The sequence below is a fragment of the Scyliorhinus torazame genome, chromosome 12 (genome assembly GCF_047496885.1).
Source record: "Scyliorhinus torazame isolate Kashiwa2021f chromosome 12, sScyTor2.1, whole genome shotgun sequence".
Classification (NCBI taxonomy): Eukaryota; Metazoa; Chordata; class Chondrichthyes; order Carcharhiniformes; family Scyliorhinidae; genus Scyliorhinus; species Scyliorhinus torazame.
In genome coordinates, this window is record NC_092718.1 from 228,871,658 (window position 1) to 228,898,983 (window position 27,326).

Sequence of the window (27,326 nt, forward strand, 5' to 3'; positions counted from 1 at the left end):
TGGGGGTTGGGGCGCTTTCCTTTTCTGGGGTTTTTCTTGCGTACATGTCCCATGTACGTATCTATGGGCAGTCTCGTTCAATTCCTGCCAATCAGGGCCGTTTTCTTGATCTAATTGGGGACCGAATTTACTCTGAAATCCATGTTGCACAGACAGCAGAGATTGCAATTCTGCAACTTGCTTCCGGCACTTTGTGGTCTACGGAGCTCTGCCTTTGTTCCATCGTGGAAGTGTGGAGTGCTCGTAGGGCTGCTTTTAAATCATTGCACTATTTCTGCAATTCCTCGACTTGCTGTTCTGTTTCTTGTCTTACCAAGACCGTATGTTGCGTGTCCTGGTAGGCCTTGTCATATTGCATTTGAAAACTGTTCAAATGCGCGAGACAAGACTGATGTGCCCGCTTGGCATCATCCACCTCTCTGTCCCTTGCTGCTAACTGCTCTTTCAGATCTCGATTCTCTTTCTCTACCTCACTCACGTCTACCTCATTACTTCTGTCTCTCTCCTCTATCTCTCTACGGAGCGTCCTAACGACCTCCTCTGTGCCTTGCAATTATGCCAAACAGGACACGATTGCCATTGGCTTGCGAGCTTTTCCCAAGCTCTTCTCCTCACAGACCGCATGGTTCGGTTGGAGCAGCAATTGGATGCACTTAGGAGCATGCAGGTGGCGGAAAGCGTCATAGATCGCAGTTATGTAAGTGTGGTCACACCCAAGGTGCAGGCAGATAAATGGGTGACCACCAGAAAGGGCAGGCAGTCAGTGCAGGAATCCCCTGTGGTTGTCCCCCTCTCGAACAGATATACCCCTTTGGATACTGTCGGGGGGGATAGCCTATCAGGGGAAAACAGCAGCAGCCAGAGCAGTGGCACCACGGCTGGCTCTGATGTTCAGAAGGGAGGGTCAAAGCGCAGAAGAGTAATAGTTATAGGGGACTCTATAGTCAGGGGCACAGATAGGCGCTTCTGTGGACGTGAAAGAGACTCCAGGATGGTATGTTGCCTCCCTGGTGCCAGGGTCCAGGATGTCTCCGAACGGGTAGAGGGAATCCTGAAGGGGGAGGGCAAACAGGCAGAGGTCGTTGTACATATTGGTACTAACGACATAGGCAGGAAGGGGCATGAGGTCCTGCAGCAGGAGTTCAGGGAGCTAGGCAGAAAGTTAAAAGACAGGACCTCGAGGGTTGTAATCTCGGGATTACTCCCTGTGCCACGTGCCAGTGAGGCTAGAAATAGGAAGATAGAGCAGACAAACACGTGGCTAAACAGCTGGTGTAGGAGGGAGGGTTTCTGTTATCTGGACCACTGGGAGCTCTTCCGGGGCAGGTGTGACCTGTATAAGATGGACGGGTTGCATCTAAACCGGAGAGGCATAAATATCCTGGCCGCGAGGTTTGCTAGTGTCACACGGGAGGGTTTAAACTAGTATGGCAGGGGGGTGGGCACGGGAGCAATAGGTCAGAAGGTGAGAGCATTGAGGGAGAACTAGGGAATAGGGACAGTGTGGCTCTGAGGCAGCGCAGACTGGGAGAAGTTGCTGAACACAGCGGGTCTGGTGGCCTGAAGTGCATATGTTTTAATGCAAGGAGCATTACGGGTAAGGCAGATGAACTTAGAGCTTGGATTACTACTTGGAACTATGATGTTGTTGCCATTACAGAGACCTGGTTGAGGGAAGGGCAGGATTGGCAGCTAAACGTTCCAGGATTTAGATGTTTCAGGCGGGATAGAGGGGGATGTAAAAGGGGAGGCGGAGTTGCGCTACTTGTTCAGGAGAGTATCACAGCTATACAGCGAGAGGACACCTCAGAGGGCAGTGAGGCTATATGGGTAGAGATCAGGAATAAGAAGGGTGCAGTCACAATGTTGGGGGTATACTACAGGCCTCCCAACAGCCAGCGGGAGATAGAGGAGCAGATAGGTAGACAGATTTTGGAAAAGAGTAAAAACAACAGGGTTGTGGTGATGGGAGACTTCAACTTCCCCAATATTGACTGGGACTCACTTAGTGCCAGGGGCTTAGACGGGGCAGAGTTTGTAAGGAGCATCCAGGAGGGCTTCTTAAAACAATATGTAAACAGTCCAACTAGGGAAGGGGCGGTACTGGACCTGGTATTGGGGAATGAGCCCGGCCAGGTGGTAGATGTTTCAGTAGGGGAGCATTTCGGTAACAGTGACCACAATTCAGTAAGTTTTAAAGTACTGGTGGACAAGGATAAGAGTGGTCCGAGGATGAATGTGCTAAATTGGGGGAAGGCTAATTATAACAATATTAGGCGGGAACTGAAGAACATAGATTGGGGGCGGATGTTTGAGGGCAAATCAACATCTGACATGTGGGAGGCTTTCAAGTGTCAGTTGAAAGGAATACAGGACAGGCATGTTCCTGTGAGGAAGAAAGATAAATACGGCAATTTTCGGGAACCTTGGATGACGAGTGATATTGTAGGCCTCGTCAAAAAGAAAAAGGAGGCATTTGTCAGGGCTAAAAGGCTGGGAACAGACGAAGCCTGTGTGGCATATAAGGAAAGTAGGAAGGAACTTAAGCAAGGAGTCAGGAGGGCTAGAAGGGGTCATGAAAAGGCATTGGCAAATAGGGTTAAGGAAAATCCCAAGGCTTTTTACACTTACATAAAAAGTAAGAGGGTAGCCAGGGAAAGGGTTGGCCCACTGAAGGATAGGCAAGGGAATCTATGTGTGGAGCCAGAGGAAATGGGCGAGGTACTAAATGAATACTTTGCATCAGTATTCACCAAAGAGAAGGAATTGGTAGATGTTGAGTCTGGAGAAGGGGGTGTAGATAGCCTGGGTCACATTGTGATCCAAAAAGACGAGGTGTTGGGTGTCTTAAAAAATATTAAGGTAGATAAGTCCCCAGGGCCGGATGGGATCTACCCCAGAATACTGAAGGAGGCTGGAGAGGAAATTGCTGAGGCCTTGACAGAAATCTTTGGATCCTCGCTGTCTTCAGGGGATGTCCCGGAGGACTGGAGAATAGCCAATGTTGTTCCTCTGTTTAAGAAGGGTGGCAGGGATAATCCCGGGAACTACAGGCCGGTGAGCCTTACTTCAGTGGTAGGGAAATTACTGGAGAGAATTCTTCGAGACAGGATCTACTCCCATTTGGAAGCAAATGGACGTATTAGTGAGAGGCAGCACGGTTTTGTGAAGGGGAGGTCGTGTCTCACTAACTTGATAGAGTTTTTCGAGGAGGTCACTAAGATGATTGATGCAGGTAGGGCAGTAGATGTTGTCTATATGGACTTCAGTAAGGCCTTTGACAAGGTCCCTCATGGTAGACTGGTACAAAAGGTGAAGTCACACGGGATCAGGGGTGAACTGGCAAGGTGGATACAGAACTGGCTAGGCCATAGAAGGCAGAGGGTAGCAATGGAGGGATGCTTTTCTAATTGGAGGGCTGTGACCAGTGGTGTTCCACAGGGATCAGTGCTGGGACCTTTGCTCTTTGTAGTATATATAAATGATTTGGAGGAAAATGTAACTGGTCTGATTAGTAAGTTTGCAGACGACACAAAGGTTGGTGGAATTGCGGATAGCGATGAGGACTGTCTGAGGATACAGCAGGATTTAGATTGTCTGGAGACTTGGGCGGAGAGATGGCAGATGGAGTTTAACCTGGACAAATGTGAGGTAATGCATTTTGGAAGGGCTAATGCAGGTAGGGAATATACAGTGAATGGTAGAACCCTCAAGAGTATTGAAAGTCAAAGAGATCTAGGAGTACAGGTCCACAGATCACTGAAAGGGGCTACACAGGTGGAGAAGGTAGTCAAGAAGGCATACGGCATGCTTGCCTTCATTGGCCGGGGCATTGAGTATAAGAATTGGCAAGTCATGTTGCAGCTGTATAGAACCTTAGTTAGGCCACACTTGGAGTATAGTGTTCAATTCTGGTCGCCACACTACCAGAAGGATGTGGAGGCTTTAGAGAGGGTGCAGAAGAGATTTACCAGAATGTTGCCTGGTATGGAGGGCATAAGCTATGAGGAGCGATTGAATAAACTCGGTTTGTTCTCACTGGAACGAAGGAGGTTGAGGGGCGACCTGATAGAGGTATACAAAATTATGAGGGGCATAGACAGAGTGGATAGTCAGAGGCTTTTCCCCAGGGTAGAGGGGTCAATTACTAGGGGGCATAGGTTTAAGGTGAGAGGGGCAAAGTTTAGAGTAGATGTACGAGGCAAGTTTTTTACGCAGAGGGTAGTGGGTGCCTGGAACTCACTACCGGAGGAGGTAGTGGAGGCAGGGACGATAGGGACATTTAAGGGGCATCTTGACAAATATATGAATAGGATGGGAATAGAAGGATACGGACCCAGGAAGTGTAGAAGATTGTAGTTTAGTCGGGCAGTATGGTCGGCACGGGCTTGGAGGGCCGAAGGGCCTGTTCCTGTGCTGTACATTTCTTTGTTCTTTGTTGTTCTTTGTTCTTGTGGATCTCTGACAGGTGCTCCCACCAAGTATGTCCTATACTCCCGGGTACTGTTTCCTCATTATCATAGAATTCACTCCAAAGGGGCCATCCTTTCCCTTTGAGATATTTCCTGATCTCTTCTTCCCAAACGGGACATTGTCCTACTCTACTGCTGGTCGTTGTGACCTCGAATTCCTGGGGGTTCATAAGGTGTTCCATTGCCTTCGTTGCCATTCTCTCTACTAGGATCTCTAACGAATTTGGAACAGGGGGTGATAAAGCGGTGATGGAAACACGGGTACGGCTTACACTAATTTCCGGCCTACAAAACTCCTGGCAGTTTTACGCAACAAAATCTCTCAGGTTTACCTTACATCCCTGTTAGTACACATGCATTAACACACTTCCGAATCTCAGAGGTTTAATCAGTACTGTTTTGATGCTTGTGGTTTTTCTTTCTGTTCCCAATTGGATTCTCAATTCAAATTTTGGGTTCTCTCGGAGTGGTTAGGCCACTTCTAAATCGAGTCCAGTCAGATGTCGCCAGTAAATGTTGCTAACTTTTGGTTGGCTCTTAATTTGGCTCTATTCAATCACGTTTGCTCAAGCGTCGCCAGGTATCTTTCGACACCGCCACAAGGTTCAGAACCGAATACTGATCAATGACTCGATACACCAGTTAGTAAGTTCAAAAGCAATGCTCATTTATTTACACACAGTCAAATCTACTCATGCATAAACTCTACAAACTAAACTACCACTGTTAATAAAGCCTATACTTAGCTTCGGGTGCCCACTCAGTCAGAGGAACAATGGCCGTTGCTCGGTTCTGAGGCTGCTGGGTTGAGCTACAGGGTAGCAACTAGGAGCGTCTATCTCGTAGCGTGCGTTGACTTGGGACTTACTTGGTCTGATGCAGCTGCTAGGCAGGTCTCTCTCTTCGATGAGAGCCAAAGCCAAAGGAGGAAGATTCTCCCTTGGGTGATACCTCTTATACTGAAAAGGGCTTTGCGCTCTTTTGGGCGGGCCTTGAACTTGGCCTCAACTAATTGGGTCTTTCCCAATCATCTGTATCGATTTTCCTCTAATAGAGGGGTGGTTCCCTGATCGCTGGGCGTGTCCTGGTGACTGTCAGTCTGCTTTGACTAAGCTTTTTCTGGCGCCGGGGAGTCTGTCCTAACATTGTGTATCTAAATGTTTCCCTTTTGTCCTCAAGGGTGCCTTGACCGACCTGGTTAAACCAATCGACATGTAGATTAAAATCCCCCATGATAACTGCTGTACCATTTCTACATGCATCAGTTATTTCTTTGTTTATTGCCTGCCCCACCATAATGTTACTATTTGGTGGCCTATAGACTACTCCTATCAGTGACTTTTCCACCTTACTATTCCTGATTTCCACCCAAATGGATTCAACCTTATCCTCCATAGCACCGATGTCATCCCTTACTGTTGCCCGGATGTCATCCTTAAATAACAGAGCTACACCACCTCCCTTACCATCCACTCTGTCCATCCGAATAGTTTGATACCCTCGGATATTTAACTCCCAGTCGTGACCATCCTTTAACCATGTTTCAGTAATGGCCACTAAATCATAGTCATTCACGATGATTTGCGCCATCAACTCATTTACCTTATTCCGAATACTACGAGCATTCAGGTAAAGTACACTTATGTTGGCTTTTTTACCTCTGTTCTGAATCTTAACACCTCGATCAGTAACCTCTCCTAAGTTATATTTCCTCTTAACCTTTCTCCTAATTTTCCTTGTTGTTGAACCCATATCTTCATGTAACAAACTGCCGCGTCGCTTACCATTAATGTTTTCACTTCCCGTTTTATTCCTTTTAGTATTCCTGGTCCTATTCACTGAGCTCCCCTCAGTCACTGTACCTTGTACTGTCGCCCTTTTTGATTTTTGACTATGGCTTCTCTGCCTTACACTTTTCCCCTTACTGCCTTTTGTTTCTGTCCCTGTTTTACTACCTTCCAACTGCCTGCATCGGTTCCCATCCCCCTGCCACATTAGTTTAAACTCTCCCCAACAGCTCTAGCAAACACCCCCCTAGGACATCGGTTCCAGTCCTGCCCAGGTGCAGACCGTCCGGTTTGTACTGGTCCCACCTCCCCCAGAACCGGTTCCAATGTCCCAGGAATTTGAATCCCTCCCTCTTGCACCATCTCTCGAGCCACGCATTCATCCTCTCTATCCTGACATTCCTACTCTGACTAGCTCGTGGCACTGGTAGCAATCCTGAGATTACTACCTTTGAGGTCCTACTTTTTAGTTTACCTCCTAACTCCCTAAATTCAGCTTGTAGGACCTCGTCCCGTTTTGTACCTATATCGTTGGTGCCTATGTGCACCACGACAGCTGGCTGTTCACCCTCCCCCCCCAGAATGTCCTGCAGCCGCTCCGAGACATCCTTGACCCTTGCACCAGGGAGGCAACATACCATCCTGGAGTCTCGATTGCGTCCGCAGAACCGCCTGTCTATTCCCCTTACAATTGAGTCCCCTATCACTATAGCCCTGCCATTCTTCTTCCTACCCAGCTGCGCAGCAGAGCCAGCCACGGTGCCATGAACCTGGCTGCTGCTGCCTTCCCCTGGTGAGCCATCTCCCTCAACAGTATACAAAGCGGTATATCTGTTTTGCAGGGAGATGACCGCAGAGGACACCTGCACTGCCTTCCTACTCTTGCTCTGTCTTTTACATAGATTACATATAATTTACAGTGCAGAAGGAAGCCATTCGGCCCATCGAGTCTGCACCGGCTCTTGGAAAGAGTACCCTAACCAAGGTCCACACCTCCACCCTATCCCCATAACCCAGTAACCCCACCTAATCCCCATAACCCAGTAACCCCACCCAACACTAAGGGCAATTTTGGACACTATGGGCAATTTAGCATGGCCAATCCACCTCACCTGCACATCTTTGGACTGTGGGAGGAAAATGGAGCACCCGGAGGAAACCCACGCAGACACGGGGGAGAATGTGCAGACTCCGCACAGGCAGTGACCCAAGCCGGGAATCGAACCTGGGACCCTGGAGCTGTGAAGCAATTGTGCTATCCACAATGCTACCGTGCTGCCCCGAAAGTCACCCATTTGGTCACCCATTTTCTATCTCCCTCAGTACCTTTCACCTACGGTGTGACCAACTCGCTAAACATGCTATCCACGACGTCCTCAGCATCGCGGATGCTCCAAAGTGAGTCCATCCCCAGCTCCAGAGCCGTCAAGCGGTCTAACAGGAGCTGCAACTGGACACACTTCTTGTACGTGAAGGAGCCAGGGACAGTGGACGTGTCTCTGAGCTCCCACATCGCACACGAGGAGCTTGACACGGGTCTGAGGTCTCCTGCCATGTCTTGAACCTTCGGTTAACTTCAACAATTACAATCACCCTCCCCCCCCAAAATTAAATAAATAAATAAACAACGAAGAAAAAGATAAATAAATATACCAATGAAAAGAAACAGAAAAACAGAAACACTACTTACCAGTCACTTACCAGGGATAAAAAGCACTTCCTCCCCACCCAGCTTCGAATTCCCACCTAGATTCAAATTCCCAAACTCACTCTTGGTTCTGTCTCCCTCTGGCTGTGTCTTCTCTGGCTCACTGGGAGAACTTACTGGGAGTGAGTTTACAAGTTGCTCTTTTTAAACAGGGGTGGGGGAAGTCCGGCGAATCATGTACACATGTTCAGGGCGTGTCCGAGGTTGAGGGGCTTTTGGCAGGGATTTGCGGATGTCATGTAAGATGTCCTGAAAGGGAGGGTGGCTCCGAGTCCAGAGGTGGCGACCTTTGGAATGTCGGAATAGCCGGGAGGCCTGTGGGGGGGGGGGGAGGCGCGGAGAGGCTGACATTTTGGCCTTCGTTTTACTGGTGGCCCGGAGACAGATTTTACTGGGATGGACGGACTCGGAGCCCCTGAAGTCGGGGCTTTAGGTTTGCGGGGTTTCTCAGGCTTGAGAAAATTAAATTCACCTTGAGGGGTTCGCTCGGAGGTGGCAGCCGTTCATCGACCTCTTCGAGAAAAATTAGACTGTCATGGCGGGGGGAAGGGGGGAGGCATGGAAATTACGAATAAGGGTAGGAAATTGTTTGTTTGTTGTTGTTGAAAACCAATGGTAGGAGGGCTAGGAAGGATTGGCGGTGTGTTTTTATAAGCCATGTTGGTCGCGGTTTGTGTTCGGGGGGATGATGGTTATTTTGTTGTGGGCTCTGTCTCTGTTGAATGTTGTTGTTGTAAAGCGTTAAAATTATAAATGCCTCAATGAAATATTTTCTAAAAAAAAAGTATGTTTTTCCCTCTTGTTAGTTCCCTCACTAACTTGTTGCAGTCCCAGTCTAGCAGTTATGTCCTTTAGGAACCCACCAGCTCAGTCTGTGGTGGTACTACCGAGCCACACCTGGTGATGGACATTGAAATCCCCCACCCAGAGCATATTCTGTGCCCTTGCCACCCTCAGTGTTCCTTCAAGTGGTGTTCAACATGGAGGAGTACTGAGTCATCAGCTGATGGTGGCCGATACGTGGTAATCAGCAGGAGGTTTCTTGCCCATGTTTAGCCTGAAGCCATGAGATTTCATGGGGCCCAGAGTCGATGTTGAGGACTCCCAGGGCAACACCCTCCCGACTGCCTCCCACTGTGCCACCACCTCTGCTGGGTCTGTCCTGCCGGTGAGACAGGATATACCCAGGAATGGTAATAGTGGTGTCTGGGACGTTGTCTGTAAGATATGATTCTATGAGTATGACTATGTCCGGCTGTTGCTTGATTAATCTGTGAGACAGCTTTCCCATTTTGGCACGAGCCCCCAGATGTTAGTAAGGAGGACTTTGCAAGGTCGATAGGGCTGGGTTTTATGTTGTTGTTCCCGGTGCCTGGGTCGATGCCGGGTGGTCTGTCCAGTTTCATTCCATTTTTGTGTTTTCGTAGCGGTTGAATACAACTGAGTGGCTTGCTGGATCATTTAAGAGTCAACCACATTGCTGTGGGTCTGGAGTCACATGTAGGCCAGACCAGGTAAGGATGGCAGATTTCTTTCCCTAAACGACATTATAAATAGTGAACTAGATGGTTTTTTTACAAAAATCGACAAAGGTTTCATGGTGATCAATAGATTTTTAATTCCAGATATTTTACTATGTTTAAATTCCACCACGTGCCGTGGTGGGATTTGAACTCAGGTCCCCAGATCATTATCTTGGGCCTCTAGATTGATAGTCCAACGACAAAACCACTATGTCACCGCCGAACGAAGTTAGTCCCAGTATGCACGAACCCCAAGTTCGAGCCAGCGAGGTTGGACGGTAGGTTTAAGGGATGGGGAGAGAAAAGGGTGGCCGTGATGAAGAATTTGTCTTTTGGAGGGTCAATTTGTGCACTTGTAGGAGTTGGTGTAGAAATTGGGACTTTCACGGGCAGATACATTTGGATATTTACAGGTGCGTAACTTCATGCAGAACATTTTTCCGACATTCCCTGGGGGGCTGCCTTCCTTACTGTTAGACAGGGTTTTGTGATTGGTGGGGAAGGAGGAGGGGGTTACTTTGGGGCTTTATAGGAGGCTCAAGATGGAGGACGCTGTATCCTAAGAGGGGGTCAAGGCCAAGTGGGAGGAGAAGTTGGGGTCCGAGCTGGAGGACGGGGTGTGAGATTCTGCGTAAACAATTGTGGTAAACCACTGTTGCACCTGTATGAGGTCATGTACCATAGATCCCTGATAGTTGCCACCCAGGTTGAGAGGGTTGTTCAGAAGGCATACGGTGTGTTAGCTTTTATTGGTAGAGGGATTGAGTTTCGGAGCCATGAGGTCATGTTGCAGCTGTACAAAACTCTGGTGCGGCCACATTTGGAGTATTGCGTGCAATTCTGGTCGCCGCATTATAGGAAGGATGTGGAAGCATTGGAAAGGGTGCAGAGGAGATTTACCAGCATGTTGCCTGGTATGGAGGGAAGGTTAAGAGGTGACTTAATTGAGGCATACAAGATGATCAGAGGATTGGATAGGGTAGACAGTGAGAGCCTTTTTCCTCGGATGGTGATGTCTAGCACGAGGGGACATAGCTTTAAATTGAGGGGAGATAGATATAGGACAGATGTCAGAGGTAGGTTCTTTACTCAGAGAGTAATAAGGGCGTGGAATGCCCTGCCTGCCACAGTAGTGGACTCGCCAACACTAAGGACCTTCAAATGGTCATTGGATAGACATATAGACGATAAGGGAATCGTGTAGATGGGCTTTAGAGTGGTTTCACAGGTCGGCGCAACATCGAGGGCCGAAGGGCCTGTACTGCGCTGCAATGTTCTATGTTCAACCGACTCAAGAACAGCTTCTTCCCGACTGCCATCAGACTTTTGAATGGACCTGCCTCGTATTATGTTGATCTTTTCTCTACACCTTGCTATAACTGTGACATTATATTCTGCAGTCTGTCCTTTCTTTTCTATGTACGGTATGCATTGTTTGTACAGCATGCAAGAAACAATACATGTGACAATAATAAATCAAATCAATTAAAAAAAAAATCTTTTGGAATGTTTTTTGGAGCAGCTTGTGACAGAGCCCACTGGGGAACAGGGAATTCTGGATTTGGTGATGTGTAATGAAGCAGATTTTATTCAAGAACTTAAGGTGAAGGAACCCTTAGGGAGCAGTGACCACAATATGATAGGATTTACCCTGCAATTTGAGAGGGAGAAGCTGGAATCAGGGGCGTCATTCTCCGCCGGCGGGAGTCTCCGTTTTGCCGGCACCCGGGGGTTTCCCAACGGCGTGGGGCTGCCCCACAATGGGAAACCCCATTGACCGGCCGGTGTAACGGAGCATCCCGCCGGCGGGTCGGGGCAGAAATGTGGCGGGCGGGATGGAGAATTTCGTTCCAGGTGTTTTACAATTGAGCAAAGGTAATGTTGCTCTGTTTCTCTGGTTCTATATATGGCGGTCAATATGATCGCCTTCCTTAATTCTAATTATGTTTGCTTTAGAGTCGGCAGGTATCTTTCGATACCGCCACAAGGTTCAAACCCGAATACTGATCAAAGAGCCAATACACCGGTTAGTTAGTTCAAAGTCAATACTATTTATTTACACACACAGTAAGATCTACACATGCACAAAGTACTACAAACTAAACTATCTCTAACACTAACGCCTATACTTAGCTTCGGGCGCCCACTCAGTCAGAGGAACAATGGCCGTTGTTCGGATCTGAGGCTGTTGGGTTCGAAGGTATACAGGTGAACAGCTAAAGTCGTCCGTCTGGTAGCGAGCGTTGACTTTGGACTTACTTGCTTCTGGTGCAGCTGGTGGACGGGTCTCTCTTCGGGGGTTTCTTCTTATACCCGGAGGGGCTTCGCGCGCTTTTGGGCTGGCCTTAAACTTGGCCCCAATTAATTGAGCCACATCTTGATCACTGGTATTGATCTTGACCAATAAAGGGGTGGGTGCCCTGATGGCTGGGCGTGTCCTAGGTGGCCGTTGGCCTGGCTTTGTTAATGCTTTCTGTTTGGGGAACTGGCGCCGGGATGTCTGGAGCTAGATCGGTTGCTTGAGTGTCTTTCCTTTGTTCCCGGAGATGGGCCATCAATATGTTAATTGGCCTAGTTTCAGTCTTGTCTGGGAGCTGCCTTCTCAATACACATACAGGTTCTGTGCTTGCTTGCGTTCTTAACATTGTCCATAGTTCCCTACATTCATTGCGAGCATCCATTTTGTATTCTGGAAGTGGCCATCCCAGATAGCTACAGTATAGAACATATAGAACAATACAGCGCAGTACAGGCCCTTCGGCCCACGATGTTGCACCGAAACAAAAGCCATCTAACCTACACTATGCCATTATCATCCATATGTTTATCCAATAAACTTTTAAATGCCCTCAATGTTGGCGAGTTCACTACTGTAGCAGGTAGGGCATTCCACGGCCTCACCACTCTTTGCGTAAAGAACCTACCTCTGACCTCTGTCCTATATCTATTACCCCTCAGTTTAAAGTTATGTCCCCTCGTGCCAGCCATTTCCATCCGCGGGAGAAGGCTCTCACTGTCCACCCTATCCAACCCCCTGATCATTTTGTTTGCCTCTATTAAGTCTCCTCTTAACCTTCTTCTCTCCAACGAAAACAACCTCAAGTCCATCAGCCTTTCCTCATAAGATTTTCCCTCCATACCAGGCAACATCCTGGTAAATCTCCTCTGCACCCGCTCCAATAAAGGCCAACACTCCATAGGCCTTCTTCACAACCCTATCAACTGTAACAAGTAACAATAAAGACATGAGGGAGGAGCTGGCCAGAGTTGATTGGAAGGGGAGCCTAGCAGGGAAGGCAGTGAAACAGCAATTGCAGAGTTTTTGGGGGATATTCGGGAGGCACAACAGAAATTCATTTCAAGGAGGAGGAAACAAGCTAAGGGGAGGACACGGTAACCATGGCTGACAAGGGAACTCAAGGATAGCATAAAGGCCAAAGAAAAAGCATTAATGGTGGCGAGGATTAGTGGGATGCCAGAGGATTGGGAAGCATTTAAAAACAGGCAGAGGACAACTAAAAAGCAATAAGGGGGAGAAGATGAAATATAAGTGTACGTTAGCTAGTAATATAAAAGAAGAGTTTTTGTCGATATATAAAATGTAAGTGAGAGGCAAGAATGGACATTGGGCCACTGGAAAAATGAGGCAGGAGAATTAAGGGGCAATTCAGCGCGGTCAATTCACCTACCCTGAACCTCTTTGGGTTGTGGGGGTGAGATCTACACATGGACAGTGACCCGAAGACGGGATCGAACCCGAGTCCTCGATGCCATAAGGTAGCACTGCTAAACACTGCCAACGTGCCGCCCTAACCACTGCCACCGTGCCGCCCATACCACTGCCACCGTGCCGCCCTAACCACTGTGCCACTGTGCCGCCCTAAACACTGTGCCACCATGCCGCCCTAACCACTGTGCCACTGTGCCGCCCTAAACACTGTGCCACCGTGTCGCCCTAACCACTGCCACCGTGCCGCCCTAACCACTGTGCCACTCTGACCACCGTGCCGCCCTAACCACTGTGCCACTGTGCCGCCCTAAACACTGTGCCACCGTGCCGCCCATACCACTGTGCCACCATGCCGCCCATACCACTGTGCCACCCTAACCACTGTGCCACCGTGCCGCACTAACCACTGTGCCACCCTAACCACTGTGCCACCCTAACCACCGAGCCGCCCATACCACTGTGCCACCGTGCCATCCTAACCACTGTGCCACCGTGCCATCCTAACCACTGTGCCACCCTAACCACTGTGCCACTGTGCCGCCCTAAACACTGTGCCACCATGCCGCCCATACCACTGTGCCACCATGCCGCCCATACCACTGTGCCACCCTAACCACCGTGCCACCGTGCCGCACTAACCACTGTGCCACCCTAACCACCGTGCCACCCTAACCACCGAGCCGCCCATACCACTGTGCCACCGTGCCATCCTAACCACTGTGCCACCCTAACCACTGTGCCACCGTGCCACCCTAACCACTGTGCCATCCTAACCACTGTGCCACCGTGCCGCCCTAACCACTGCCACCGTGCCACCCTAACCACTGTGCCGCCCTAACCACTGTGCCACCCTAACCACTGTGCCGCCCTAACCACTGTGCCACCGTGCCGCCCTAACCACTGCCACCGTGCCACCCTAACCACTGTGCCGCCCTAACCACTGTGCCACCCTAACCACCGTGCCGCCCATACCACTGCCACCGTGCCGCCCTAACCACTGCCACCGTGCCACCCTAACCACTGTGCCGCCCTAACCACTGTGCCACCCTAACCACCATGCCGCCCATACCACTGCCACCGTGCCGCCCTAACCACTGTGCCACCCTAACCACTGTGCCACCCTAACCACCGTGCCGCCCTAACCACTGTGCCACCCTAACCACCGTGCCGCCCATACCACTGCCACCGTGCCACCCTAACCACTGTGCCGCCCTAACCACTGTGCCACCGTGCCGCCCATACCACTGCCACCGTGCCACCCTGACCACTGTGCCGCCCTAACCACTGTGCCACCGTGCCACCCTAATCACCATGCCGCCCATACCACTGCCACCGTGCCGCCCTAACCACTGTGCCACCCTAACCACTGTGCCACCCTAACCACTGTGCCACCGTGCCACACTAACCACTGTGCCACCCTAACCACTGTGCCACCGTAACCACTGTGCTACCGTGCCACCCTAACCACTGTGCCACCGTGCCGCCCTAACCACTGCGCCACCGTGCTGCCCTAACCACTGCGCCACCCTAACCACTGTGCCACTGTGCCACCCTAATCACCATGCCACCCTAACCACTGCGCCACCGTGCTGCCCTAACCACTGCGCCACCCTAACCACCGTGCCACCCTAACCACCGTGCTGCCCTAACCACTGCGCCACCCTAACCACTGTGCCACTGTGCCACCCTAATCACCATGCCGCCCTAACCACTGCGCCACCGTGCTGCCCTAACCACTGCGCCACCCTAACCACCGTGCCACCCTAACCACCGTGCCACCCTAACCACTGTGCCACCGTGCCACCCTAACCACTGTGCCACCGTGCCGTCCTAACCACTGTGCCACCCTAACCACTGTGCCACCGTGCCACCCTAACCACTGTGCCACCGTGCCACCCTAACCACTGTGCCACCGTGCCATCCTAACCACTGTGCCACCCTAACCACTGTGCCACCCTAACCACCGAGCCACCCTAACCACTGTGCCACCCTAACCACTGTGCCACTGTGCCGCCCTAACCACTGCCACCCTAACCACTGTGCCACCGTGCCACTGATTAACCACTTCCTTACCTTGCAGGTCAGCTGTTCGGGAGAGAGAGGGAGCCGGGACCTTGGAAACAGCGCGGGAGTTTCAAAAAGCGCGGGAGCTGCGAGGCAGAGGGGACAGTTTAAAAGGGCGCGCCGTGGGTGAGGTAAGTACTGTTTAACCACTTCCTTACCTTGCAGGTCAGCTGTTCGGGAGAGAGATCAGTTTTGGGAGCAGGCCTATTGGCTGACTGTAAATCAGGAAGGATACAAAGGGTGTGGCTGAAGTGCCTATAGAAACAGAGTGCTGGAGGCAAACAGAGTGTATCTGAGTTTGGGTAAGGCTGAGTTCGGGTAAGAGGGGAGTGACAAAAAAAAAAAAAAATCAAATTAATTAACTAGTTAAGGGAATTTGGTGCTCACCTGAAGGAGGTGCAGAGAAGCAGAGCTGTGAGGGAGTCTCAGGAGCAATTACATCACAGCCAGCAGGTAAGTGATTGGCTTGTAACTGGTAAGTGATTTCTCTCTCTTTGACTTTCTCTTAGCTGTGTAGTGTAGTTCAAATTTAACTTCAGGTTTAAGTCATGGCAGGAGAGCTCAGACCCGTGTCATGCTCCTCTTGTGAGATGTGGCAAGTCAGGGACCCTTCTTGTGTCCCTGACTCCTTCATCTGCAAGAAGTGTGTCCAACTGCAGCTCCTGTTAGACCGCTTGACGGCTCTGGAGCTGCGGATGGACTCACTTTGGAGCATCCGCGATGCTGAGGAAGTTGTGGATAGCACATTCAGTGAGTTGGTCACACCGCAGATTAAAATTACTGAGGCAGATAGGGAAAGGGTGACCAACAGACAGAGGAAGAGTAGGAAGGCAGTGCAGGGATCCCCTGCGGTCATCTCCCTCCAAAACAGATTTACCGTTTTGGAAACTGTTGGGGGAGATGGCTCACCAGAGGAAGGTAGCAGCAGCCAGGTTCATGGCACCGTGGCTGGCTCTGCTGCACAGAAGGGCGGGAAAAAGAGTGGCAGAGCTATAGTGATAGGGGATTCAATTGTAAGGGGAATAGACAGGCGTTTCTGCGGACGCAAACGAGAATCCAGGTTGGTATGTTGCCTCCCTGGTGCAAGGGTCAAGGATGTCTCGGAGCGGCTGCAGGGCATTCTGGAGGGGGAGGGTGAACAGCCAGCTGTCGTGGTGCATATAGGCACCAACGATATAGGTAAAAAACGGGATGAGGTCCTACAAGCTGAATTTAGGGAGTTAGGAGGTAAACTAAAAAGTAGGACCTCAAAGGTAGTAATCTCAGGATTGCTACCAGTGCCACGTGATAGTCAGAGTAGGAATGACAGGATAGCTAGGATGAATACGTGGCTTGAGAGATGGTGCAAGAGGGAGGGTTTCAAATTCCTGGGACATTGGGACCGATTCTGGGGGAGGTGGGACATGTACAAATCGGACGGTCTGCATCTGGGTGGGACCGGAACCAATGTTCTCGGGGGGGGTGTTTGCTAGTGCAGTTGGGGAGGGTTTAAACTAATGTGCCAGGGGGATGGGAACCGATGTAGGAAGTCAGTGGGGACAGAAACAAAAGGCAGGAAGGGAGAGTGTGTAAAGCATGACCAGAGAAAGCAGGGCAGAGAGCAAGGAAGGTCTACATTAAACTGCATTTATTTCAATGCAAGGGGCCTGACGGGCAAAGCGGATGAACTCAGGGCATGGACGGGCACATGGGACTGGGATATTATAGCTATGACTGAAACATGGCTAAGGGAGGGGCAGGACTGGCAGCTCAATGTTCCGGGGTACAGATGCTATAGAAAGGATAGAACAGGAGGTAAGAGAGGAGGGGGAGTGGCGTTTTTGATTAGGGAGAACATCACGGCAGTACTTAGAGGGGATATATCCGAGGTTTCGCCCACTGAGTCTATATGGGTGGAACTGAAAAATAAGAAGGGAGAGATCACCTTGGTAGGACTGTACTACAGGCCCCCAAATAGTCAGCGGGAAATTGAGGAGCAAATATGTAAGGAGATTACAGATAGCTGCAAGAATAATAGGGTGGTAGTAGTAGGGGACTTTAACTTTCCCAACATTGACTGGGACAGCCATAGCATTAGGGGCTTGGATGGAGGGAAATTGTTGAGTGTATTCAGGAGGAATTTCTCATTCAGTATGTGGATGGACCGACTAGAGAGGGGGCAAAACTTGACCTCGTCTTGGGAAATAAGGAAGGGCAAGTGACAGAAGTGCTAGTGATGGATCACTTTGGGACAAGTGACCATAATTCCATTAGTTTTAAGATAGCTATGGAGAATGATAGGTCTGGCCCAAGAGTTAAAATTCTTAATTGGGGCAAGGCCAATTTTGATGGTATCAGACAGGATTTTGCAGAGGTAGATTGGGGGAGACTATTGGCAGGCAAAGAGACGGCTGGTAAATGGGAGGCTTTTAAAAATGTGTTAACCAGGGTGCAGGGTAAGCACATTCCCTTTAGAGTGAAGGGCAAGGCTGGTAGAAGTAGGGAATCCTGGATGACTCGAGATATTGAGACTCTGGTCAAAAAGAAGAAGGAGGCATATGACGTACATAAGCAACTGGGATCAAGTAGATCCCTTGAAGAGTATAGAGATTGTCGAAATAGAGTTAAGAGGGAAATCAGGAGGGCAAAAAGGGGACATGAAATTGCTTTGGCAAATAATGCAAGGGAGAATCCAAAGAGATTCTACAGATACATAAAGGGGAAAAGAGTAACTCGGGACAGAGTCGGGCCTCTTAAGGATCAACAAGGACATCTATGTGCAGAGCCACAAGAGTTGGGTGAGATCCTGAATGAATATTTCTCATCGGTATTCACGGTGGAGAAAGGCATGGATGTTAGGAAACTAAGGGAAATAAATAGTGATGTCTTGAGAAGTGTGCATATTACAGAGGAGGAGGTGCTGGAAGTCTTAAAGCGCATCAAGGTAGATAAATCCCCGGGACCTGATGAAATGTATCCCAGGATGTTGTGGGAGGCTAGGGAGGAAATTGCGGGTCCCCTAACCGAGATATTTGAATCATCGGCAGCCACAGGTGAGGTGCCTGAAGATTGGAGAGTGGCGAATGTTGTGCCCTTGTTTAAGAAGGGCAGCAGGGAAAAGCCTGGGAACTACAGATCGGTGAGCCTAACGTCTGTAGTAGGTAAGTTGCTGGAAGGTATTCTGAGAGACAGGATCTACAAGCATTTAGAGAGGCAAGGACTGATTCGGGGCAGTCAGCATGGCTTTGTGCGTGGAAAATCATGTCTCACAAATTTGATTGAGTTTTTTGAGGGGGTGACCAAGAAGGTAGATGAGGGCAGTGCAGTAGATGTTGTCTACATGGACTTTAGCAAAGCCTTTGACAAGGTACCGCATGGTAGGTTGTTGCAGAAGGTTAAAGCTCACGGGATCCAGGGTGAGGTTGCCAATTGGATTCAAAATTGGCTGGACGACAGAAGGCAGAGGGTGGTTGGAGAGGGTTGTTTTTCAAACTGGAAGCCTGTGACCAGTGGTGTGCCTCAGGGATCGGTGCTGGGTCCACTGTTATTTGTGATTTATATTAATGATTTGGATGAGAATTTAGGAGGCATGGTTAGTAAGTTTGCAGATGACACCAAGATTGGTGGCACAGTGGATAGTGAAGAAGGTTATCTAGGATTGCAACGGGATCTTGATCAATTAGGCCAGTGGGCCGACGAATGGCAGATGGAGTTTAATTTAGATAAATGTGAGGTGATGCATTTTGGCAGATCGAATCAGGCCAGGACCTACTCAGTTAATGGTATGGCGTTGGGGAGAGTTATAGAACAAAGAGATCTAGGAGTACAGGTTCATAGCTCCTTGAAGGTGGAGTCGCAGGTGGACAGGGTGGTGAAGAAGGCATTCGGCATGCTTGGTTTCATTGGTCAGAACATTGAATACAGGAGTTGGGACGTCTTGTTGAAGTTGTACAAGACATTGGTACGGCCACACTTGGAATACTGTGTGCAGTTCTGGTCACCCTATTATAGAAAGGATATTATTAAACTAGAAAGAGTGCAGAAAAGATTTACTAGGATGTTGCCGGGACTTGATGGTTTGAGTTATAAGGAGAGGCTGGATAGACTGGGACTTTTTTCCCTGGAGCGTAGGAGGCTTAGGGGTGATCTTATAGAGGTCTATAAAATAATGAGGGGCATAGATAAGGTAGATAGTCAACATCTTTTCCCAAAGGTAGGGGAGTCTAAAACTAGAGGGCATAGGTTTAGGGTGAGAGATTCAGATGGGCCCAGAGGGGCAATTTCTTCACTCAGAGGGTAGTGAGTGTCTGGAATGGGCTGCCAGAGGTAGTAGTAGAGGCAGGTACAATTGTGTCTTTCAAAAAGCATTTAGATAGTTACATGGGTAAGATGGGTATAGAGGGTTATGGGCCAAGTGCGGGCAACTGGGACTAGCTTAATGGTAAAAACTGGGCGGCATGGACTGGTTGGGCCGAAGGGCCTGTTTCCATGCTGTAAACTTCAATGATTCTATGATTCGCCCTAACCACTGTGCCATCCTAACCACTGTGCCACCGTGCCACCCTAACCACCGTGCCGCCCATACCACTGCCACCGTGCCACCCTAACCACTGTGCCACCGTGCCGCCCTAACCACTGTGCCACCCTAACCACTGTGCCACCGTGCCACCCTAACCACTGTGCCATCCTAACCACTGTGCCACCGTGCTGCCCTAACCACTGTGCCACCCTAACCACTGTGCCACCATGCCGCCCTAACCACTGTGCCACCCTAACCACTGTGCCACCCTAACCACTGTGCCACCGTGCTGCCCTAACCACTGTGCCACCCTAACCACTGTGCCACCGTGCCGCCCTAACCACTGTGCCACCTTAACCACTGTGCCACCCTAACCACCGTGCTGCCCTAACCACTGTGCCACCGTGCCGCCCTAACCACTGTGCCACCCTAACCACTGTGCCACCGTGCCACCTTAACCACTGTGCCACCCTGCCGCCCTAACCACTGTGCCGCCCTAACCACTGTGCCACCCTAACCACCGTGCCACCCTAACCGCCGTGCCGCCCTAACCACTGTGCCACCCTAACCACTGTGCCACCCTAACCACTGTGCCACCCTAACCACTGTGCCACCCTAACCACCGTGCCACCCTAACCACTGTGCCACCCTAACCACTGTGCCACCGTGCCGTCCTAACCACTGTGCCACCCTAACCACTGTGCCACCCTAACCACTGTGCCACCCTAACCACTGTGCCACCGTGCCACCCTAACCACTGTGCCGTCCTAACCACTGTGCCACCGTGCCGCCCTAACCACTGTGCCACCGTGCCACCCTGACCACTGTGCCACCCTAACCACTGTGCCACCCTAACCACTGTGCCGTCCTAACCACTGTGCCGCCCTAACCACCGTGCCACCGTGCCACCCTGACCACTGTGCCACCCTAACCACCGTGCCGCCCTAACCACTGTGCCACCGTGCCACCCTGACCACTGTGCCACCCTAACCACTGTGCCGTCCTAACCACTGTGCCACCCTAACCACTGTGCCACCGTGCCACCCTGACCACTGTGCCACCCTGACCACTGTGCCACCCTAACCACTGTGCCACCCTAACCACTGTGCCGTCCTAACCACTGTGCCGTCCTAACCACTGTGCCACCGTGCCACCCTGACCACCGTGCCGCCCTAAACACCGTGCCGCCCTAACCACTGTGCCGCCCTAACCCCCGTGCCGCCCTAACCACTGTGCCACCCTAACCACTGTGCCACCCTAACCACTGTGCCACCGTGCTGCCCTAACCACTGTGCCACCCTAACCACTGTGCCACTGTGCCACCCTAACCACTGTGCCACCCTAACCACTGTGCCACCGTGCTGCCCTAACCACTGTGCCACCGTGCCACCCTGACCACTGTGCCACCCTAACCACTGTGCCACCCTAACCACTGTGCCACCCTAACCACTGTGCCACCGTGCTGCCCTAACCACCGTGCCGCCCTAACTACCGTGCCACCCTAACCACTGTGCCACCCTAACCACTGTGCCACCGTGCTGCCCTAACCACCGTGCCACCCTAACCACTGTGCCGCCCTAACCACTGTGCCACCCTAACCACTGTGCCACCGTGCCACCTTAACCACTGTGCCACCCTAACCACTGTGCCACCGTGCCACCCTAACCACTGTGCCACCGTGCCACCTTAACCACAGTGCCATCGTGCCACCCTAAAAACTGTGCCACCCTAACCACCGTGCCACCCTAACCACTGTGCCACCCTAACCACTGTGCCACCCTAACCACTGTGCCACTGTGCCACACTAACCACTGTGCCACCCTAACCACTGTGCCACCGTGCCACCCTAACCACTGTGCCACCCTAACCACTGTGCCACCCTAACCACTGTGCCACCATGCCGTCCTAACCACTGTGCCACCGTGCCACCCTAACCACTGTGCCACCCTAACCACTGTGCCACCGTGCCACCCTAACCACTGTGCCACCCTATCCACTGTGCCACCCTAACCACTGTGCCACCGTGCCGTCCTAACCACTGTGCCACCGTGCTGCCCTAACCACTGTGCCACCCTAACCACTGTGCCACCGTGCCGTCCTAACCACTGTGCCACCGTGCTGCCCTAACCACCGTGCCACCCTAACCACTGTGCCACCCTAACCACTGTGCCACCGTGCTGCCCTAACCACTGTGCCACCGTGCCACCCTAACCACCATGCCGCCCATACCACTGCCACCGTGCCGCCCTAACCACTGTGCCACCGTGCCACCCTAACCACTGTGCCACCCTAACCACTGTGCCACTGTGCCACCCTAACCACTGCCACCCTAACCACTGTGCCACCGTGCCACCCTAACCACTGTGCCATCCTAACCACTGTGCCACCGTGCCACCCTAACTATAACATCAATGCTCATTTCTGAGGCTGAAGTACAGGATTATTAATAGAATTTACAGTGCAGAAGGAGGCCATTCGGCCCATCGAATCTGCACCAGTTCTTGGAAAGAGCACCCTACTCAAACCCAGCAACCCCACCTAACCTACGGGCAATTTATCACGGCCAATCCATCTAACCTGCACATCTTTGGACTGTGGGAGGAAACCGGAGCACCCGGAGGAAACCCACGCACACACGGGGAGGATGTGCAGACTCCACACAGGCTGTGACCCAAGCCGGAATCGAACCTGGGACCCTGGAGCTGTGAAGCAACTGTGCTAACCACTGTGCTACCATGCCGGTGCTTATTGCCGACATAATTCAGCCATTACAGGCTGTATTTTGGAATATTGCAGCCATCTGCATATCTTCAACAATGGCCTTTTCTGAACTCTGATTTCCATCAATCCTCAGTGGTGTCCTTGTTTTCAGATACCTGGGCCCTAAACTGTGGAATTACCACCTTAAACCTCTCTGACTCTCTTTCCACTCCTGCATTTTGAAACCTACCTCTTTACCTCAGCTTTGGGTTCCTGTCCCAATACCTCTTTATGTAGTTCTGTGTCAAATTTAGTTTGATAAAGATCTTATGAAGTGTCTTGGGAAATTTTGCTATGGAAAAGGTGCTATACAGATGCAAGTTGTTGACATTCAGGTCCATGCGCTGGGAATACTGCAGCTATTGCAGGCTTATTCACTCTTGACCTACATTTCAGCAGTATGTAACAAAGAATTTTGGGGTGAAATAGCTCAGGAACCATTCGTTGACCTCCGACTAAAGTGTACTGAATGTGGTGAGAAGCGGCTAGGAATGATGTGTACGTTACCTTCAGGAGAAATAGCCTGTTCAGGCAAAGGGATTCCACTGCTACTACCGGATTCTAATGATGGTGGGGGTGCTGTAATGCTACAAGAACAGGAAAATTGAATGAATCAGAATGTCAAAAACTTAACACATAAATGAAGAGATTTGTGTCTGATGCCGATTATAGTACAGTGTACCAACAATTTTCTGTTCTTAGTAACAGATAATATGATGAAAAGACCATAAGAAGAGAAAAAATATATATAACCACGTGGGCTTATCTGATAATCAACATAAAAAACTGATTTTTAAAAGAAAAAGTAACAAAGCTTTGCAATGAGAATATGGTAAATATAATTTATATGGACTTACATAGATACATACACAGAACATACAGTGCAGAAGGAGGCCATTCGGCCCATCGAGTCTGCACCGCCCCATTCAAGCCCTCACTTCCACCCTATCCCCGTAATCTAATAATCCCTTGTAACCTTTTTGGACACTAAGGGCAATTTATCATGGCCAATCCACCTAACCTGCACGTCTTTGGACTGTGGGAGGAAACCGGAGCACCCGGAAGAAACCCACAGACACGGGGAGAACGTGCAGACTCCGCACAGACAGTGACCCAGCAGGGAAACGAACCTGGGACCCTGGCGCTGTGAAGTCACAGTGATAACCACTGTGCTACCATGCTGCCCTATTCAGAAATCATTTGAAAAATTGTTGCATAAGAAATTAAGAGGATGAAAAGGTAAATGGTGGCATGGACAGAGAAATATTGGAAAGGCATTCAGCAGAAAGGTATGATAAATGAATGCTTTCCAGATTACAGACCGTACACCTTGCAGTCCCTCACGAGCTCATCGGTATTCACGGTGGAGAAAGGCATGGATGTTAGGAAACTAAGGGAAATAAATAGTGATGTCTTGAGAAGTGTGCATATTACAGAGGAGGAGGTGCTAGAAGTCTTAAAGCGCATCAAGGTAGATAAATCCCCGGGACCTGATGAAATGTATCCCAGGATGTTGTGGGAGGCTGGGGAGGAAATTGCGGGTCCCCTATCAGAGATATTTGAATCATCGGCAGCCACAGGTGAGGTGCCTGAAGATTGGAGAGTGGCGAATGTTGTGCCCTTGTTTAAGAAGGGCAGCAGGGAAAAGCCTGGGAACTACAGACCGGTGAGCCTAACGTCTGTAGTCGGTAAGTTGCTAGAAGGTATTCTGAGAGACAGGATCTACAAACATTTAGAGAGGCAAGGACTGATTCAGGGCAGTCAGCATGGCTTTGTGCGTGGAAAATCATGTCTCACAAATTTGATTGAGTTTTTTGAGGGGGTGACCAAGAAGGTAGATGAGGGCAGTGCAGTAGACGTTGTCTACATGGACTTTAGCAAAGCCTTTGACAAGGTACCGCATGGTGGGTTGTTGCAGAAGGTTAAAGCTCACGGGATCCAGGGTGAGGTTGCCAATTGGATTCAAAATTGGCTGGACGACAGAAGACAGAGGGTGGTTGTAGAGGGTTGTTTTTCAAACTGGAGGCCTGTGACCAGTGGTGTGCCTCAGGGATCGGTGCTGGGTCCACTGTTATTTGTGATTTATATTAATGATTTGGATGAGAATTTAGGAGGCATGGTTAGTAAGTTTGCAGATGACACCAAGATTGGTGGCACAGTGGATAGTGAAGAAGGTTATCTAGGATTGCAACGGGATCTTGATCAATTAGGCCAGTGGGCCGACGATTGGCAGATGGAGTTTAATTTAGATAAATGTGAGGTGATGCATTTTGGCATATCAAATCAGGCCAGGACCTACTCAGTTAATGGTATGGCGTTGGGGAGAGTTATAGAACAAAGAGATCTAGGAGTACAGGTTCATAGCTCCTTGAAGGTGGAGTCGCAGGTGGACAGGGTGGTGAAGAAGGCATTCGGCATGCTTGGTTTCATTGGTTAGAACATTGAATACAGGAGTTGGGACATCTTGTTGAAGTTGTACAAGACATTGGTACGGCCACACTTGGAATACTGTGTGCAGTTCTGGTCACCCTATTATAGAAAGGATATTATTAAACTAGAAAGAGTGCAGAAAAGATTTACTAGGATGTTGCCGGGACTTGATGGTTTGAGTTATAAGGAGAGGCTGGATAGACTGGGACTTTTTTCCCTGGAGCGTAGGAGGCTTAGGGGTGATCTTATAGAGGTCTATAAAATAATGAGGGGCATAGATAAGGTAGATAGTCAACATCTTTTCCCAAAGGTAGGGGAGTCTAAAACTAGAGGGCATAGGTTTAAGGTGAGAGATTCAGAAGGGCCCAGAGGGGCAATTTCTTCACTCAGAGGGTAGTGAGTGTCTGGAATGGGCTGCCAGAGGTAGTAGTAGAGGCGGGTACAATTGTGTCTTTTAAAAAGCATTTAGATAGTTACATGGGTAAGATGGGTATAGAGGGTTATGGGCCAAGTGCGGGCAACTGGGATTAGCTTAATGGTAAAAACTGGGCGGCATGGACTGGTTGGGCCGAAGGGCCTGTTTCCATGCTGTAAACTTCTATGATTCTATGAGCTCATGCCTCGAATCCATGAAAGTTTTCAGTTAGGAGTTTCTACTTTAGTAAAAAAAACTAATATTGAGGCTTTTTAACCTGGAGAAATTAAGGTTTGATTGCACTTAGATTTTGAAAACAAAAATAATGCAATTATGCAGCAGTTCTAGATACTTACTTAGTGATGTGCTGAAAGGGTAAATGTTATTAAAGAGGAGAGAGGCAAACTTCATAGAACCTCAACAGTGCAGAAGGAGGCCATTTGGCCCATCGGCTCTGCACAACCCTCTGAAAGAGCACCATATCTAGGCCCAAACCCCTGCCTTATCCCTGTAACCCCACCTAGCCTTTGGACACTAAGGGACTGTTTACCATGGTGAATCCACCTAACCTGCACACCTTTGGACTGTGGAAGGAAACCAGAGCACCCGGAGGAAACCTACACAGACACAGGGAGAAAGTGCAGACTCCGCACAGACAGTCACCCGAGGCTGAAATTAAACCCGGGACCCTGGAGCTGTGAGGCAGCAGTGCTAACCACTGTGCCACCGTCCCGCCTCTTGAACTCCTTCATTTCCTCACCATCCTGTGGAATTCGATGGACACAGTGCAGACATGTCCCTCCAAAGAAAAAAGATGATAATGCCAAATCTAGAGCCCCATTGGTTTTCCAGACGCATACAAGTCAAGATAAAGCAGAAAAGAAATCTTATGATTGTCACAAAAGACTTAATAGTGTAGAAAGCCCAGAAGAATATGGAAAGTACATGGGTGGAGTAAAACTGGAAATTAGGAAAGCAAAGAGAAGATCTAAAAAATATTGGCAGGTAAAATCAAAGAAAATCCTATGATGTTTTACCAGAACGTTAAGAGCAAGAGAATAACTAAGGAAAAGTTAGGGCCTATCAGAGATGCACATGAAACATATGGGTTGATTCAGAAGATGTCCCGTAACAGCCTCCCTGAACAGGCGCTGGACTGTGGCGACTAGGGGCTTTTCACAGTAACTTCCTTTGAAGCCTACTTGTGACAATAAGCGATTTTCATTTCATTTCATTTTCATGTGCGCTGAGTATTTTGTCTGTTTTCACAAGGACAGGGATGATTCAGATATTCCAGCTAAAGAGGAGTGTGAAATATTAGATGTAAAATGCATAGTGAGAGAAGAAGTAATGGAGGGACTAGCAACCCTGAAGGTGGATAAATCCCCAGGGCCAGATGGATTGTATCCCAGGCAGTTGGAGAAAGCTAGGGGGGAAATAGCAGATGTTCTGAGGATCCTCACTAGATACAGGTGCAGTGCAAGAGGTTTAGAAGTTTGTGAACGTTACACCATTACTGAAAAAAAGATGCGAGGGATGGGCCAGAAAACAAAAGGCTGGTCAGTGTGACTTAAGTGGTGGGCAAATTATTGCAATGAATTCTGGGAGACAGGGTAAATTGTCACTTCGAAAGGCATAGATTAATCAGGGATAGACAGCATAGTTTTGTAGAAACATAGAAGTTAGGAGCAGTAGTAGACCATTCGGCTCTTCGAGCCTGCTCTGCCATTCATTATGATCATGGCTGATCGTCCAACTCAATAACATGTTCCCGCCTTCCCCCCAAATTCTTTGATCCCTTTAGCCCCAAGAGCTGTACCTGCCTCTTTATTCAAAACATACAATATTTGGCCTCAACTGCTTTCTGTTGGAGTGAATTCAACAGGCTTACCATTCTCTGGGTGAAATTTCTCCTAATCTCAATAATAAGTGAATAACC

The 27,326-nt window shown here is 49.7% G+C and overlaps 1 protein-coding gene across 9 annotated transcripts in view; it reads right to left on the minus strand.

Annotated features, from left to right (window-relative positions):
- The window catches only part of LOC140387046 (uncharacterized), a 262,462-nt gene that overhangs the window by 38,730 nt on the left and 196,406 nt on the right, over positions 1-27,326 (minus strand). For all 9 annotated transcript variants that reach the window (XM_072470055.1, XM_072470052.1, XM_072470056.1 and 6 more), the window contains one exon: positions 23,050-23,129. In XM_072470055.1, the coding sequence (XP_072326156.1) occupies positions 23,050-23,129 (80 nt within the window). The remainder of the gene's footprint in view (positions 1-23,049; positions 23,130-27,326) is intronic.